The sequence below is a fragment of the Coccinella septempunctata genome, chromosome 4 (assembly GCF_907165205.1).
Source record: "Coccinella septempunctata chromosome 4, icCocSept1.1, whole genome shotgun sequence".
Taxonomy (NCBI): Eukaryota; Metazoa; Arthropoda; class Insecta; order Coleoptera; family Coccinellidae; genus Coccinella; species Coccinella septempunctata.
This window is the reverse complement of record NC_058192.1, coordinates 34,801,821-34,820,208: the sequence shown is the minus strand read 5'-3', so window position 1 is coordinate 34,820,208 and position 18,388 is coordinate 34,801,821. Positions and strand designations below refer to the sequence as shown.

At 40.6% G+C, this 18,388-nt stretch overlaps 1 protein-coding gene across 1 annotated transcript in view; it reads left to right on the top strand.

The window, feature by feature from the left end:
- The first annotated feature begins 249 nt into the window (after positions 1–249).
- The window catches only part of LOC123311814 (ATPase family AAA domain-containing protein 3A homolog), a 178,793-nt gene continuing 160,654 nt past the window's right edge, over positions 250–18,388 (top strand). Inside the window, exons 1-3 of the mRNA XM_044895918.1 lie at positions 250–559; positions 617–884; positions 937–1,143. Coding sequence (XP_044751853.1) covers positions 361–559; positions 617–884; positions 937–1,143 — 674 coding nt within the window. The 5' untranslated portion in view covers positions 250–360. The remainder of the gene's footprint in view (positions 560–616; positions 885–936; positions 1,144–18,388) is intronic.

Below are 18,388 nucleotides of genomic sequence, written 5' to 3'. Positions count from 1 at the left end.
TAACAATAAACTCTAGAAAGCTGGATAGAATTTCATAAATATATTTGATCATTGCGGAAAGAATGAAGTAGGTTTCGTTAGAAAGCAATCATTCCCTGATGGTAGACCTTTTAGACCTTTTTCTAGGTTGGCAAACATGTAGGGAAGTCCTCCATTTCATGCTGGCATTGCTCAGTCCATGTCTCTATGTCTATGATCAAAGAGGTTCCTCTTTGCTATGATTTATGAGTTAACCTAACCAAACTCCTATAATCATTGCCAACCATAAGTCCATAAAGTTAATCTGTGCCTCCAGCTTCCGAAATCTTTTCATCTTTCTGCCTTTCTGTGCTTTCACTTTTCATTCGAAAAAATAGTACTATGTCTTGGATTTTCGGTTATGGAAAAAGTGACCAGGGGTATAGCGTTCCCCCTTCATCTGGAGATGGAAGTGCCGGTTCTCAACCTGTTCCTGAGATGGGACTCTCTAAAGCAGAAAAAAAAGCCATGGAAGCTTACAGATTTGATTCTTCGGCCCTGGAAAGAGCGGCACAGGCTGCTAGGGAATTAGAGCAATCAAGTATGAATATTAGTGTGAATTTTTTCATTTAACAATAAACTGCCACCTTAATTTAAGGACATGCCAAAGAAGCTCTGGAATTATCTAAACTTCAGGAAGCAACTAAACAAATTGAACAAAATGCAAAAATTAAAGAATATGAAGCACACATTGCACAACTTCAAATTGAATCTAAAAAGTCTGAAGCAGAAGAAAAACGCAAATATCTTCAAGAAGAAACAAGGCAACATCAACAAAGAGCCCAATATCAAGATCAGTTGGCAAGAAAACGCTATGATGATCAGTTATCACAACAACAACGAATGAATGAAGAAAATCTAAAAAGGTAATTAAAAATATTTTGATCAACTATAAATTTCATACTTTGTGAATTTCAGGCAAGAAGAATCAGTTGCTAAGCAAGAAGCAATGCGTAAAGCCACCATAGAGCATGAAATGGAGTTGAGACATAAAAATGAGATGAAACGTGTTGAAGCTGAATTGAAAGCCAAAGCAAAGGTTGACAGAGAAAATAGGGATCTAACTTTGGAACAAATAAGGGTGAAAGCTTCTGAAAATAGAGTAACAGTGCTAGAAAGTATAAAGTAAGTTTAACTTTAGAATAGGTTAATGCAGGGTTGCTCAGACTTGAATTGCCTGCGATCTACTTCAATATTATCAGACTCCCATCGATTGACTTTGATAAACTGCAACTACTTATATTTAATGTAGTGGAAGTTATTCATAAAGAATGAGTCTTTGACTCGCACAAATAATTTAATACTAGATTCTTGAGGTCCAAAGAAACACTTTTTTTCTATACCATTCATCCCTGATATAAAGATATAGGTAGCCATTTTTTGTTTTTATAATGAGATGTGCCACCCCTGGAAAAACAAAAACAATATATAACCTTCAGAATAAGTAGCTAAATCTGTGAGAGTACACCTCTGTGGATCTTTTGAACAGAGTTGTATTCAGCAAAAGTACCCAATTTTCAAATTTCAGAGATAATTTTTGATTTTTGAACATCAAATTACACGAAAACGGCGCATTATACGAGAAAATATGAAGAATACTTTTATTATACAAAACGTTCAAATATTCATTAGATAGCGTCCAACTTAGTTTCACGAGTTGGGTTCTTTGAATTTTTGGTATTTTAAGGCTACGAAATGCTTATAATGAGAAAAATGGAAGACGTGGGTGACATCTGGTCTTCGAAAAAGATTCATCAAATAAATGAAAACCTATATTCTAAAATTCATTTCATTTGATAAAACCGTTTGTGAAATAGAACTAAAAATAATATTTTTTTATGATTATTCAACAACCTGTATCTTTCGAACCGAGCCGATTCGGAAAAAATGGTAAGGAAAAAATTGTTTCTTTTGACCTCAAGAATCTATACCTTTGAAATATTTGTATGATTCAAAGACTCACCCTGTAGATGAGAATCGGCTTATTTTTTATGAGATCGACTCAAAAATCACATGCGATCGACCGGTCGGTCGCGATCGACAGTTTGAGCACCCCTGGGTTAATGCATCTATTGTATTGCTTGAGAAATCGATTGGCACTTATTTCAACTTGTAGAGACTTATTGTTTAGTAGATATGATTTTTTAAGGTTCCTGTCTACAAAGTGTTTGGTGCCCCTGATTTGCTCCTACATTGTAAAGAATAATTAATGCTGGAGGTATCATGCCTTTCAGATACCATATCCCCTACGAAGAGAATTTTGTTGTTTACTCAATTATAAAGACAAATATCATATAGTAGAATGCTATGACTTCTATACCCATTTGGTCGAAGAAATTTCTCAACTACTCCACCTGTTGCATCAATAGATATTGCAGATTGATAACTGAGAATATTAGAAAATTTAATATAATTGTTCTATACTGCTCAGAAGAACAATAATGGACAAAAAAACGGTGCTATCCAATATCCTGTTTTCTATCAGAATAATTTTCAGAATACTTCATCTTGTACAGACTCTGAATGGGATTCTTGTCCACTCTCTGTTTAGCAAGCATTCTTGACTTTACAGCTCTCAGAGTTGGCATTTTGGGTACATTGGGTGATACAATCTTCCATCTGGTGTCTGCCCTCTTCTTAATAAAGGTTGAGTTGTCCTTCTTCAAGTCAAAGTCTTTAAATCCAAATCGGTTATGTGTAAACCAACTGAAAATTCCCTTCAGTGAGGTAATGTATACACATGAAAATCTGCAAGAGTTCGCCAGAGCGTATTTGAAGGATCAGGATATGAATCCCATGAATCGAAAAATGCTTATTTTCTTCGAAAATAGTGAGTAGTATGGTCATCTGCCGCGATACTTGCTGTGCGAGGCATTTTCGCAAACGAAAGTGAGTGAGGAAAATGCAATTATGTACTAGGAAACAATAAAAACCATTATTCGCCAAAAAATATAGAATCAGTAAAACTCAAGTCGGCATTGTGGCAATACTTTGAGGCAGTGACTGGAGTCCCGACTCGGGACTCGTGTACAGTCCCGAGTGACGTCATTAAATTCGGTTGGTGACTATTCATGCCCGGAGTGTGGAAGGATGTGTAGGTCACGGTTTGGTCTCTTCAGTCACAGAAAGGCACGCACTCCCAATTATCCCTAAGAAATTAAAAGTCTGTTCTTTATTTTTATGTCTTTTTGTAGATTTATTTCCGGTAACGGGATACAGCAATGAATGAATGAATGCATTAAATTCGGGACTGATATCCGGACCCGAATTCAACGATGCACTGCACTGGTGCTCCGAAATTATAAAGCAGTGAAAGGAGTAGCAAAAAACTCAATTTTCAGTACAAATCATAAGCCTATACCCAGTCAAATAGAAACAATGATTCATATTTCAATCGTGCATGTGGATATGAGTTGTTAAAGATACATACAGGATGTTTCATCATAAACTGGACAAACATATGTCATTCATTCATTCATTGCTGTATCCCGTTACCGGGAATTAATCTACTTATAATTTCTTGGGGCTAATTGCGACTGTGTGCCCCCTGTGACTGAAGAGATCCAAACGTGACCTACAGATCTTTCCACACTCCGGGCATGGACCAGACCAACCAGATCTGACCGCCGCTGAATTCTTCTCGAGTCTCCATTATAACTGTGCACCATAGATCTCCACTGTGACCTGTCTAACGCTAGTTGTTCCCAATTATGATTGGCATTAATTGATTTTAGGTGGGTAAATGACACCGGGAGAATCACTTTTGCCTTATGAAATATACCCCGTTTTCGACGCATAAGCGAGATATAGGGTGTTCAACGTCGTATTTGAGTAATATTCTAATGAGTGTGGTCAGTTATGTATAAATCTCAAAGTAACGGTTTCTGGTCACATCGGAGTATTTTTGAGTGCTCAATTCAGAAAAGATGAAGAACTCCGAAAAAAAATTTCAAAATGGCGGAAAACCTTCAATGTTCCTGATTTTTTTTCGGTTGCCAAATTGAATTTGATTTTCTGAATGATCACAATTTTCGAACAACTTCTGTGAAGAAATTTTTTCATAAATCGAACAACTTTTTTGTTACATGTATACAGCGAAAAAAAATTTTCCCGAAATTGTTGAAATGTTTCCTGATTATATGTACTTCCTTTTATACTTAACACAAATATGGAAACAGAATCGAAAATTATCAAACCGTTTCTTTACTGCAGCCGTCCAAAGATCTCGTAGGAACCTCTTCTTGTGTTATTACCATTCTTACAGTCCTCAGAGTAATACTGGTGCTTGTGGAGAAATAGAAGTAGTCTATATAAAAAAAAAATTTTTACTGAGAAAGGCCTACTACAATCTCAACGAGTTTCTTAGTGAAAAATCCTTTGAAGGACTTTAATTCTTTTCTGGTGTTATTGAATTTTTCTATTTGTCATTGTGTTTTTTTTTCTTCTTTTTTTCTTCTCTTTTGTGACGTGATCAACAATCTGTGATTCTTAGATCAAATAAAGGTTATTTATCTATCTATCTATCTATATGTAGAGACCATAGACTGTCAGAATGTTGTTTTTTCTAAAGTCACCCCGAGACGATTCTCTATGTCCAAATGATAGTATAGATCTTATTGCACATATCGTCGCCCAGATGTCAAAACCTCGTATCTCAAAATTCACTGATTTTGAGATACGAGTATAATTCTGACTATTAATTCATTTTCCATCGATTCTAAAACCTTTTATATCGATTTAGTGACAGACAGTATTAAACCACTCATCAAAATTCGTACTAAAACAGATAATTGATAAGGATATGAGAAGTTTTCTTCATTTCCTGTAAATTGTGCTTTTTTGAGATACATGGTTTTCACATCTGAGCGACGATATGGAATAGGTCATTCATATTTTTATTAATTCGTTATCAACATTCAAATAAATCGGTAGGCACAGGTAGATGTGCTTGGCTCCAAAGGTGGGCGATATATGCCGTTCGAAAGAAATGTTGCTTCAGTTAAGCCTTACAGCGCGGGAATAACAATCCGTCAATTTTTTTCCAAGTTAAGTGGATTGCAATCATCTTAACTGCCGTATGCTCTATTGAATGTTAAAACATGAGCAGTCTTCTTCTACGTGCGGTGCCCCACCGGGCTGAACTGAGGCCTCGTGACCCATTGTTCGTCCGCTTGTAGTTGGAGAGACTTAAACTCTGTGACATGCTGACAAAAATGCCACAAGTCGACAGAGAGGTGTCCCTCTCACCATAGGAGTTGTGGGTGTTCTGTTTCCTAGATGTGTCATCCTTAAGTCCTCAAGGTCGATACAGAAGAACAAAATGTGTTCAACCGTTTCCTCCGTGCTCCTGCACCAGCGGCACAGGGAACGGCTAGTCAGTTCCATTCTTTTTAAGTGTTTGTTAAACAAATTGCCAGTCATTGCTCCAGTCACTAGACTCAGTTGTTTCCTCTCAAGAGCTAAGAGTTTTTTGACCTCAGGCACAGAGGATGGTCTCTAAATGAGAAGCCTCGACTGTCTGAGACCACCTCTTATGCTCCATCCAGAGGAAAATTTCCTGTCCAGCCAACTATTAAAGAAGTTCTTGACAGATGTACGACAGATAGGCAGCACCGGTCCCGGACCTACAAAAGCTGAGCGGGCTCCCTGCTTTGCAAGTTTGTCTGCCTTCTCGTTCATTGGAAGTCCTGCGTGAGCCGGGCACCAGATAACTTTCACAATGTTATCAGAACCTAGCTCCCGCAGAGCCTCTCTGCATTCCTTTACTAGGTGTGAGTTAACCCTTTCCTCAGAAAGGGATTTCAGGGTTCCCTGACTGTCACAACAAATATAGATGTGTTTTCCGGAGTACCCTCTGCGGATATTCTCCAGTGTGCAGGCTAGAACAGCATACAGTTCCGCTTGCACTATGGAACAGTCCTTCCCTAGGGGGATGGATAGATTGAAACGAGGTCCCACAATTCCCACTTCAGTCCCTGTGGGCATCACAGAGCCATCGGTGAACCAAGTGGGACCTTCGGGCTCAAGAAGCCTGTTTGATGTAGACCATAGGTCTCTGTCAGAGACAATTACCCTGTAGGGTTCGGCAAAGTAGAAGCTGGTGCCCGCGCGGTCCCCTCTATGGAGAAGGGATGCGTTGGCATCCCTCACCATCTTGAGAGCCCTCGCATGCCCCCTGAATAGTCCTCTATCGCGCCATTGTCCCTGTTCCCAAACTCTAAGAGCTGTCTTCATGGCCACCTGTGTAACTGCAGTGTCCAAAGGTGGTAGGCCCAGCAGACACTCCATAGCTGCCGTAGGGGTGAATCTCAGAGCGCCTGTGATGGTTAGACATGCGTTCCTCTGACATCTAGTCATAATGGCGCGGCTGGAATTCTTCCCCATGGAAGTCCACCACACCAGTGATGCGTAGGTAAGGATAGGCCTCACCACTACAGTATACAACCAGTGCATAATGTGTGGTTTGAAGCCCCATCCTTTACCAAGCACTCTACGAGTAGACCAAAAAATTACATTAGCCTTGCTCGATTGAGTCTCAATGTGTTTGTTCCACAATAACTTGTGGTCCAGTGTCACACCGAGATATCGAACTTGCTCGGATAGGGTGAGCCCAATCCCAAACAAGCTAGGAAGCTTGATGTTGTGGAGCACTCTCCTCCTAGTAAAAAGAACCATCTCTGTTTTACCAGGGTTGACCGAGAGTTCGTTCTCTAAGCACCATCGTTCAATCATACGCAGGGCATTCTGCATCAGATCGAAGATGACACTGATTACCTTACCTCTGATCAGTAGGACAAGGTCATCCGCATAGGCCACAACAACGAGCCCAGCCCTCGTCAGCTCGACCAGGAGCCCATTCAGGACAAGATTCCACAGTAGAGGTGATAAAACACCTCCCTGCGGACATCCCCTTCCCGGTGAGCCTCAGATTGTCGAGCCGCCTAGCCGAGCAATTATGCTGCGATCCCTCAGCAGAGACCTAGCCCAACGACAAAGTCTCGGTTCCACGCCATGTTTGGACAACGCAGCTTGCATCGCGCCAAACGCAGTGTTGTTGAATGCACCCTCTATATCCAGGAATACAGCCAGTGTCCATTCTTTGTGATGAAGTCCGTCCTCAATGCAGTTAACCACCGAGTGAAGAGCAGAATCTACGGATTTGCCTGTTTGGTAAGCATGCTGGCAGGGGTGTAATGGGTACGTCTGTAACGCACCACCCCTGATATATCTTTCTACCAATCTCTCCAACGTCTTGGTTAGAAACGAGGAAAGGCTTATTGGACCAAAGTCGTTCGCTCTCGTATGCGTGGGTTTGCCAGGTTTGGGTATGAAAACAACCCGCACCTTTCTCCAGGGCAATGGTATATGTCCTAGAGCTAGACTCGCTCGGAGTATATGGAGCAGCGGGGAGGACGACACATCCAGCCCCTTAATAAGGAGTGCCGGAATTATGCCATCTTCGCCCGCTGCTTTGTAGGGCTCGAATTCGATTCGAGACTGTGTCACCATTTGTGAAGCCAACTTCCAGTCCTCTCGTGAGGCATGTCGTTGGCGCTCATCCTGCGTGTTGTTGTTCTCTGTGAAGCCCGGAAAATGCGCCTCTAGGAGATGTCTTAAGCTTTCTTCCTCTGAGCACGTTTTATGCCCGGTAGGAAGCTTTAAGTAGTCTATCGTGACTGTGCCTCCTGCAGAGAGTATCTTCCTCAGCCGATTGGCTTCAGGTGCACCCTCTATGTCGCTACAGAAGCGCCTCCACGATTCGCGCTTGGACTTCCTTATGAGTCTTTTGTATCTCTTCAGGGCCGATTTGTAATCGTCCCAGTCATTTTCAAGGCCAGATCTCATTGCCCTGTTAAAGAGATGCCTGCTAGTAAGTCTGGCATCAGTCAGCTCAGGTGTCCAACACTTCGTCTCGAAATTGAGGTCAACTGCTGTGGTAGGCCGAGATAATGCACTCCTGCAGCTTGTCAGCAGCAGTGTCCAATTCTCTCGTGGTCTTTGGTACAAGGTTCTCCGGTCCTAGGTTGTTAGAGAGGTCTGTCAAGTAGTTGGACCAATCTGTTCTTCTCGGATTCCTGAAAATTTCTGGATCCTTTGAAATTCTGTTCCCTTTGATAGTGAAGCAGATGTGTCGGTGGTCTGATAGAGAGATCACTTCCGTTGCAACACGCCAATTCTCGATGAAGTCAGCGATGGAACTGCTACACAAAGTTATGTCGAGCACCTCCCTTCTACTCGAAGTAACGTTGACAGAATTCGACCAGCTCCTCCAATTCCCTTGATGGCGGTGGGTCCGGGGAGTCGTAGGGAAGGTATGCCGAACACTCCACTAGATTCTTCAGCGGTCCTCTACAGTCTAGAATCTGAACCGCTACCAGATCACTGAAACAGAAATTTGTTAGTAATTGAGCCCCTAAATCAATGGAAGCAAGTATACACGCCCTCGGATTCGTATCCTTGGGCGAGCAGAAGAGCCTACCACCTTTGAAGGAAAGGCCCCTCACCTCGCCTCCCCTAATCCAGGGCTCCTGAATCAGAGTTAAAAATGTGTGCAGCTTTGCCAGCCGCAACCGAAGAATATCGGTTGCCGCTATGCAGTGCTGCAAGTTTATTTGCGTGACGTATATGTCAGCAGCCATGAGGAGCAATATTTGTCCTCAGTCAGCTGACTGTCACTTCATACCAGCAGATCCTTGAGGATCTACTGGTGATTTGGGTGGTGTGGAACCCCGCTCAGTCCGCCGGCATCCTTAGATACCTGTAGGGCAACGGGAGACATGGGCTCGGTGGGAGCCCTCGCTGAGTCCACCTCCATCTCCGACTGGTCAGTCGGGTTAGAGGATTTCTCCTCTGGAGTGCAGATCTCCTTCCTCCCAGCAGGGGGGAGGGTGGAGCATCTGTCACCCGTCCTGGGCCTTGGATGAGCCCCCTTCATTTACAGAAGGGGCCTCTTTCGGTGCCTTCATTGGTTTTTTACCGTGAGCCCCTCCAGAGGAGGTGCCCTCGGTGTCAGGTTGCAGTGCAACCTGTGGGGTTTTGTTAAATTTCGTTTCACTATCCATATAGTTCCCACGAGTGACGAAGAAATAAAAGTCGCCCTCGGCAGAGCTTCGATACCGAGGGAAGGTCTATTTACAAGGGGATGCGACCCGGTTTCCCCAGGGAATCGTTCGCGACACACTCCACCCGGTGCCATTCAGCCCTGAGCACGATTTCTTACACCACGGCTTGGGGGTCAGTCTTAGTTTTCACCGCTCAACTTGGACTTTATCGACATGGGAGACCCTACCAGAACAGTGTTCCGTCGAAATCGCTCCAAGAATCATCACAATTTACTTAAGCTCTCACACCAACGTCAAGGTGCCGACCATTCGTGAGAGACACATGAGCAGTAATAATATCAACAAATTCTGTAAATCCATATATTCTACAAACATAGCATTAAACATTGTTCACATAGTATGTGAATAATTGATCGAGGTTACAATTGGGAATTTCTGAAATGTCACTCACTGCTTGGATGTACGTTGGAGACTTCCGGAGAATTTCAAACGTTTGTTTTTTCCTTTACGGTAAAATGCTGAGTTGAAATTGCATCCACTAAAGGCATGAAATCCTGACAATACAGAGCACAAATTTGGACCCAATGATGCAATTATTGCCGGTACCAACATGCATCGAGATTTGGACGTTTCTTCTCGATGAAATTCATATTTCCCAACATAATGATCAATATATCTGTATCACAACATCGCATTGTTACATGAACATCAGATTATGAGTGATAGACATGGAAAACCATATATGTGTTTGCTTCTTCGTGACCTGGACACGTTAACAATGGATCCGATGATCGTTGAACTTTACCTTGTTCAACTTCATATTTATGGCATTCCATATAGTTTACGAAAACTGTTTTTTTCTACAAGCGTGCGCGTTCAACCTTTTTCCCGCACGCATTCCAAGTTGCAAAGAGACACTTTCCCAAAGAGTGCGGGAAAAACGCCTGCTATTTCTTTCCCGCACGCATTTGCGTGCGGGAATGGATTAGCAGGGGTTTTTCCCGCACGCAAATATTATAGAGTAAATTAAATTCTATCATGTTTCTATGCATAGAACGTCAACGATGAGAAACCCATAGTAATGACAAGCAGAATTACGTCTGTCATTATATATGAATTAATCAAATGAGATATATGATCTGTTTCGTGAAATGGATATATTTATATATTTCAAGCGCTTGTAGAAAAAATATTGTTCCTAACTCTTGCGGAAAGTGTCTTGCCCGCACTCAACTGCTTACCCGAACTCTGCTTCGCATCGTTCGGGCAACGGCAGTTTCGTGCGGGCAAGTATCACTTTCCGCACTTGATAGGAAAATAACTATATTCCCAATCCACGATGCCATGTGATCATTTAACCAATCGTCTAATAAAAATTCAACGAGCGCTTTTTTGAAATAAGTGCGTGGGAGGCGGCGGGAACTTGGGAAAAAATGCAAAATTTTGTGATTTTATCAGGGCTGAAATTTTCTATATGTAATATTGATGTTAATCAGAAACATAATAGTGAAGTCAGCCGATCGGCGGAGGGTGGAAAATACGTCAGTCGAGCGCGTGAACTCGGGAAAAAAATTTGAAATTCAAGTGATTTGATCCCGAATGAAAACACCTCCATATGATTTCTTACATATATGGAAATATAAAAATGACCGTCAGCTGCGTGTCTAGCGGGGGAAAGACCGTCAGTCAGAGTAAAAATGTATGAGCGCTCTCATACGCGCGGATTTTTCAATGATCTGACTGACGGTCTTTCCCCCGCTAGACACGCAGCTGACGATCATTTTTATATTTCCATATATGTAGGAAATCATATGGAGGTGTTTTCATTCGGGATGAAATCACTTGATTTTCAAATTTTTCTCCCAAGTTCACGCGCTCGACTGACGTATTTTCCACCATTCGCCGATCGGCTGACTTCACTATTATGTTTCTAATTATCCTCCTCCCTCGCACTTATCTCAAAAAAGCGCTCGTTGAATTTTTATTAGGCGATTGGTTAAATGATCACATGGCATCGTGGATTGGGAATAAAACAGTTTTCGTAAACTATATGGAATGCCACAAATATGAAGTTGAACAAGGTGAAGTTCAACGATCATCGGATGCATTGTTAACGTGTCCAGGTCACGAAGAAGCAGACACATATATGGTTTTCCATGTCTGTCACTTGAAATCTGATGTTCATGTAACAATGCGATGTTGTGATACAGATATATTGATCATTATGTTGGGAAATATGAATTTCATCGAGAAGAACGTCCAAATCTCGATGCATGTTGGTATCGGCCATAATCAGACATTCATTGATGTCACCAAATTGTTTGCATCATTGGGTCCAAATTTGTGCTCTGTATTGCCAGGATTTTATGCCTTTAGTGGATGCAATTTCAACACAGCATTTAACCGTAAAGGAAAAAAAAACGTTTGAAATACTCCGGAAGTCTCCAAGGTACATCCAAGCAGTGAGTGACATTTCAGATTCTCCCAATTATAACCTCGATCAATTGTTCACATACTTTGTGACGAAGATACATTTTTTTAATGAAAAATGCACTCCCGTCTCAGAGAAGTTCTTTCATTTTGGATAATTTTTGTTTGATTTTTATTCTTGAGAAGAAATTCGGTTTTCAATCCAGGATTCCGACATCGTTCGGAACTGTAAACAGTCCGCACCGTTTTTATTCTGTTTTTTAGTTCTAAAAAACGTTGTCGGACCGTGAAAAACCTCCTAAATTGAGAGATAGCCGAGTTTTTTCTGCCGGCACCGATAAACAGATCTTCATCGACGCGAATATTACCGATTTTTGACATCTGAGGCACATCCCGTTACCGCTCCCCCCCGGCAGATATAAAATCAGATGTGCCCCCGCTGGTCAAGTAATCCGTATGATTCGCCGCCGAGTAGAATTGGTATAATTCGTTGACCGAAATAAGTTCGTACTGAAATTCGTATGATTCGCCGCCGAGTAAAATTGGTATAATTCGTTGAATGAGATAAGTTCGCAATTAATTTCGCATAGTCCGCCGCCTGAATAAGAATTGGTACGATTCGCAGCAAATTGAATGCGTGTGCAGTTTTTCTTCGCCGCCGAACAGTAATATCCGCCGTACAGTTTTTAGTGTCGACGGGCCGTCAAGAACCAGACAGACCATCCAAAATCATCATCCGTTACCGAGTTCAGAGGTAAGTCCTATGATAGTGAATTATCGTTCAAGCCGCACTATCAGGCAATTTCTTCCAGAGCACTCAAAACTCTAGGTTTTATTATAAGAAACACGAGAGATTTTAGGAGCGTTGAGACCCTTCGTTACCTGTATATAGCACTTGTGAGACCAACTCTTGAATTTTCCTCTATTGTATGGTCCCCATATACTTTGGCTGGTGGACTCTTCCTCGAGAGGGTCCAGAACAAATTCCTCAGGCATGTTTCGTTCAGGCTTGGCATTGCTTCTCGACTGTACTCGGCGAGTCATATGCGTGACCGGCTAGGGCTGCCTTCTTTAAGATCGAGAAGGTTCTCGGCTGACGTGCTTTTTGTGGCAAAGATCTATAGAGGACTTCTCTACTCTCCGGAGTTGCTGTCTCGGTTCAACCTCAATATTCCACCAAGGCCGATTAGGCGTGCTGATTTGTTTAGGCCTGGTTTATCGAGAACAAATTATAGTTTTCATTCTCCACTGCCGAGGATGATGAGGAACACTAATACAGTGAATGTCCTCGGGGTCGACATATTCAGTGGCGCGTTGTCAAGGTTGAGGAGGGATGTATCTGCTTTGATGAGTTTGTAGTCTATTTTTTGTCTCATTTTTATGGTGTTTTGTAATTTGTGCGCCTTACAGTTATGATTATTGAATTTTTTTTTGTATCTGTTTATATTTTTTTTTTCTTCTTTGTAAAATGGTAGTACCGTAAATAAATAAATAAAAAAATAAAAAAATAAAAGATAGCCTTCTGTATTTTATTTGGGAACCTCAGTTTCAACCCATTGTCTAACCTTACCCTTTTCCCCTTCACTGCGTTGAGGGAAGTTTCTGGCCGGCCTGCAAACACGTCAGAAGCGGAAACCAATGTGGTAACCAGTTTGTGCACCCCCTTACCCTTCCTCTGCGTTGGGGGAAGTTTCTAGCCGGAGTCTAACGGAAACTAACGTGGTCACCCGGTGTATACCCTTTACCCGGTTTCCTTTCTCCGTGTTGGGGGAAATCTCTGGATTAAACCCGCGTGGTCACCCAGCTTGTACCCTTTCTCTTTATCGGTGCTGTAAGTTTCTTACAGTCCCGTAGTTTGGAACTGAGCCCCAATTACCTTGCCCGCTCAGGATTCTTTGGTTCTGGCTGGCGACCGAGTCTATAACATCCGCGATACGTTTGAGATCGGATACACCTTTTTCTTTCTTTCCGTCCGTTTCATTCCGCGAATCCACCATTTTGTGTACTTGTATATAATTCCGAGGGAAACCTCCTTAGCGTTGTAAAGTAGACTCTTATTCTATGGTATTACGATTTTCACTCGACCGAAACGATAATAATTGTGCCGATTGTATTTCTTACCACGAGACAACGAATAAAATTGTGAAATCCGATTCTGACTTTCACTGGTTATCGCTAACACCCCAGATAACACCGAACCTTGTCTTCGGCTTGGAGCTACCAGGGTAGGTTTGCTATTTTCCCTTTAAAGAATAGCTGGCGCTCGAGATACCACGGAGAAAAAGGCGTTACAACTTAGAATGCTATGTTTGTAGAATATATGGATTTACAGAATTTGATGATATTAACACTGCTCGTGTGTTAACATTCAATAGAGCATACGACAGTTAAGATTATTACAATCCACTTAACTTGGAAAAAAAATTGACTGATTGTTATTCTCGCCCTTTAAGGCTGAACTGAATAAACATTTCTTTCGAACGGCATACATCGCCCAACTTTGGAGCCAAGCACATCTACCTGTGCCTACCGATTTATTTGAATGTTGATTATGTTGATAACGAATTAATAAAAATATGAATGACCTATTGCATATGTACAATAAGATCTTCACTATCATTTGGACATAGAGAATCGTGTCGGGGTCACTTTAAAAAAAACAACATTCTGACAGTATATGGTCTCTACATATTACTACTTCTATTTCTTCCCAAGCATCAGTATTATTTTGAGGACTGTAAGAATGGTAATAACACAAGAAGAATAGGGATTACGCTGAGTATCGTTATCGGTCTGTAATTGGACACGTCCTCCTTGGATCCCGACTTAAAAATAGGTTTGATGAATCCAGTCTTCCAAATATCCGGAAAAACACCATCACTTAAGGACCTATTGAATAATATCTGAAGCGGTAGAGCAATGAATTCTTTGCATTTCTTCAAAAACAAGACCGGAATATTATCAGGTCCAGAACCCTTGTTTATGTCGAGATTCAATACCGTGCAACACCTGTTCAACATGAATCATCGAGAAAGAAATGGTGTTATCATTATCACGAAATGCACCATCAGTGGCGTCGCGCGTCGCAGGAAATGTTGTCGTTATACTGTTTATAAATCTTCCTCTTCTTTATATATAGACATTTCTGCCTGTTTTTCTTTAATGCAATGTCGTCATAAGTCGTCGTTCCATCGTTTTCGCGGGCGTCCTCCCGGCGACTTATCTCGGGCTATCTTTACTATTACCTCGCATATGCGTCTTAAGGAGATCGGCCACCGAATGCGAAGCTGAGCGAAGCTGACAGTTTTCAATGCTTAGGGAGATCGGCCACCAAATGCGAAGTTGGGCGAAGCTGAGAGTTTTCAATGCTAAATGATGAGCTCTCGATTCGTAGCTTGTCAATTATATTAGTACTGAAAATGCTCAGCTTCGCGCAACTTCGCATTCGGTGGCCGATCTCCCTAATATAATCGACAAGCTACGAATCGAGTGACGTAGCTCATCATTTAGCATTGAAAACTCTCAGCTTCGCTCAACTTCGCATTCGGTGGCCGATCTCCCTTATGCTTTCATTTGTTTCTCTATCCCACAATGTTTTTCCTGCAATCTTTCTCAGTGTTTTCATCTCGCATCTCCAGGCATCTTTGAGTTCTGTTTGTTTGTGGTCTCGTCTCGGCGGTGTAGGTCATAACTGGTCTAACAACAGATTTGTATATTCTAGATTTTGTTTCTGTTCTCATGTGCTTATTCTTCCATATCGTATCATTCAAACAACCTGCTATTCTGTTGGCTTTCATTGTCTGTTCTCTCACTTAATTCCCAAATATTTAACCGCCATCAGTTGTTCTATCATCTGGCTATCGATTTCTAATTTGCATCTTATTGGTTCTTTAGAGATTACTTCTGATTTTGTTTTTTCTGCTGATATTTTCATATTGAATTTTTTCACGGTTATATTAAACTGGTGCAGTAGTCTCTGCAGGTCTTCATCCTCAGCTATTAGCACAGTATCATCGGCGTAGCACAATATTTGTATCTCTCTGTTACCCATTCTATAACCCCTTTTTGTTTTAACTTGCTTAATTATTTCGTCTAATATGATGTTAAATAACAAGGGACTCAATGAGTCTCCCTGTCGGATACCAGTTGTTACATCTATTGGTTCCGTTAACTCTGAATTTACTCTTGTTTCTATTTTATTTCTAGTGTAGATGTCTTCGACAAGTTTTATTATCTTCAATGGAATGTTTCTATTGTAGAGTATGTGCACTACGTCCTGTAATTGAACTCTATCGAACGCTTTCTCAAGATCTATTAAACATAGGAACGCTGCACTGTTATATTCAATTGATTTCTCATTGATTTGTCTAATTACAAATATTGCGTCGTTACAAGATCTTCCGGTCCTAAATCCTTGTTGTTCTTCCGAAATTTGTGTTAGTGAGGTAATTCTGTTGCTAATAATTTTTGTGGTCAGTTTTAACGTTGTGCACAGGAGGTTAATTCCTCGGTAGTTGTTAGGATCGTTCTTTTCACCTTTCTTAAAGAGTAGTATCAGTATGCTTGTTCGCCATTCTTCCGGTATCCGTGATCCTTACTAATACAATAATATAATAAAAATAATTAATAAAAATAAGAATTTATAACTATTATTCTTGTGTTTACATTCTAAATTTACATAACCTTTTACTTTTATTGTTTCACTTTCTCCAGTGTATGTTGTGAATTTATTTTCACATTGAAAAATCCGAATATTCTGAAAATGTTTTTTGAAAATACTCCAAGGAATTAAGTTAGCTTTCGCGCCTGTATCTATTTGAAATTTTAAATTAATTTTATCATTTAAGTTGAGAGAAATATCCCATTCATTCATATAATTAATTTGTGAAAGTTCGTTATCTATTTTACCTATAAATAAACTTTCCTGGCCAATATTGTAAATTTTTGTTTTACATACCCTTTCTAAATGATTACATTTGTTACATAATGTACATTTCTTCCCATAAGCCCAACACTTATTTGGTGGATGTATGTAACCACATTTCGTACAATGATTCTTTTGATGATGCGAGATTGGATTTCTAGTTCCATGCCCTTGTTTTGAGTTTGACGGCTGTTGGTTTGTGACATTCAATGATGACGTAGGCTGCTGCCATCGCTGGATCTTCTGATCCATATTGCGTCTGCTTCCTGGTCGATATTGATATTGCGCCTGCTTGGTTGCCATATTCCTTTGGTACGTTTTCCGGTTCCTGGATTTAATCACGTTGATTTCTTCCTCTAAATGTTGCTCTTCCAAATCTCTACATAATTGGTTCAATTGATTTTGTGTTGTCTCGGCAGCCTTGCAAATTTCTAGGGCTTTTGCAAGATCTAAGTTTTTTGTTCGCAGGAGTCGATCTTTCACGGATTTTTCCCTGATTCCATGAACTAACTTGTCTTTAATTAAGGAATCTGTTAGATCACCGAAGTTTCATGTGGCACTCAATTCCCTTAGATTTGTGACATATTCATCGACACTTTACCAGGTTTCATACCTCTTGATAAAAATACATGCCTTTCGAAGGTGTCATTTCTTGATGGACTGAAGTATTCTTCAAACTGTGTAACCACTTTACTGTATATCTTGGCGTTCCAGGTTTTTCGAACTTGAAAGTATTATATATTTTCAGAGCTCGGTCACCAATTTGATTTAACATGAGGGCGCACTTAAATTCTTCATCTTCTACCCCTGCTCTGGATGCAGTTAGATAAAATTGGAATCTCTGAATGAATGATTTTTATCGAAGTCCATCTCTCCGGGTACACTTATTTTTAGGGACATATTAATATTTTTATGAATTTCTCTCGCTGATTTATACGCTGTTTCCGACTGCGCCATGTGCTATTCTTGAAATACTTTTATTATAAATTATTCGAGGGTCATCTAAATTACTGAACATCTGTATCTTAACTGACTTTATTCACAACGACAATTTTACATCTCTTATTGGAGTATGCGCATCAAGACAAACACAACTACAGAAATACACATATGACACCTACTTCTGTTTATCATTGTTTATTGAAAGCAGCTATGTTAGTTGGTTTACCGTAATCTTCAAAATTATATAAATCCGTAGTGAGGAGTATTACGCAAAAGGAAGCAATCTCAGATTTATCACTTAGGTATTAGAGTAGATTCTGTTGCCAATACTCAGCTGAGAACCGATATAAACCATATATTATGTTATGCCAATAAAATTCTTCAAGAATATTTACTTCTGAACCATGTAGCTTTATTGGTTAGATATTCTTATTCAGAAGGGTCAACTTTTCACGAGGGATGACAATTTCGATTTCGTTCATGATGAATCCATCATCTTTTTGATATTGTAACCAGTCCGGCCCTTGCGGTCGGACCTTTCGAGAACCAGAGCGGTCCCGAGGTTCTCGAATAACCGAGAAGGTACCTGAATGTTTCCGGCGCCTATATAAGCCCAGCGGAGGAGCAGGTAGGCAAGTACAAGTACAGATATAGTTCACAGTGCAAGCGACTAGTGCAAATAAACAAGAGTGGAAATATAATAAATAGTAGTGTAATAGTTAGTTTGTGAGTTATAAGTGTATTAAGTGTAAATAAATAATTTTAATAAGTTGGACGTTTTAATCAAGCGAAGAAAACGTTACATTGGTGTCAGGTGTGGGGTTCAACATCGCTCGAATTAAATAAATATTTTCGGTTATTTGTTCATGCCAGTGACCACAAGATTACAGAACGCGATGGAGACTCAAGCGGTAATGGACTTTTTGAGAAAATTAAATGAGAAAATGGACGAGAATTCTTGTAAGTTGGAAGAAAATTCTCGAAAATTGAATGAGAAAATGGACGAGAACTC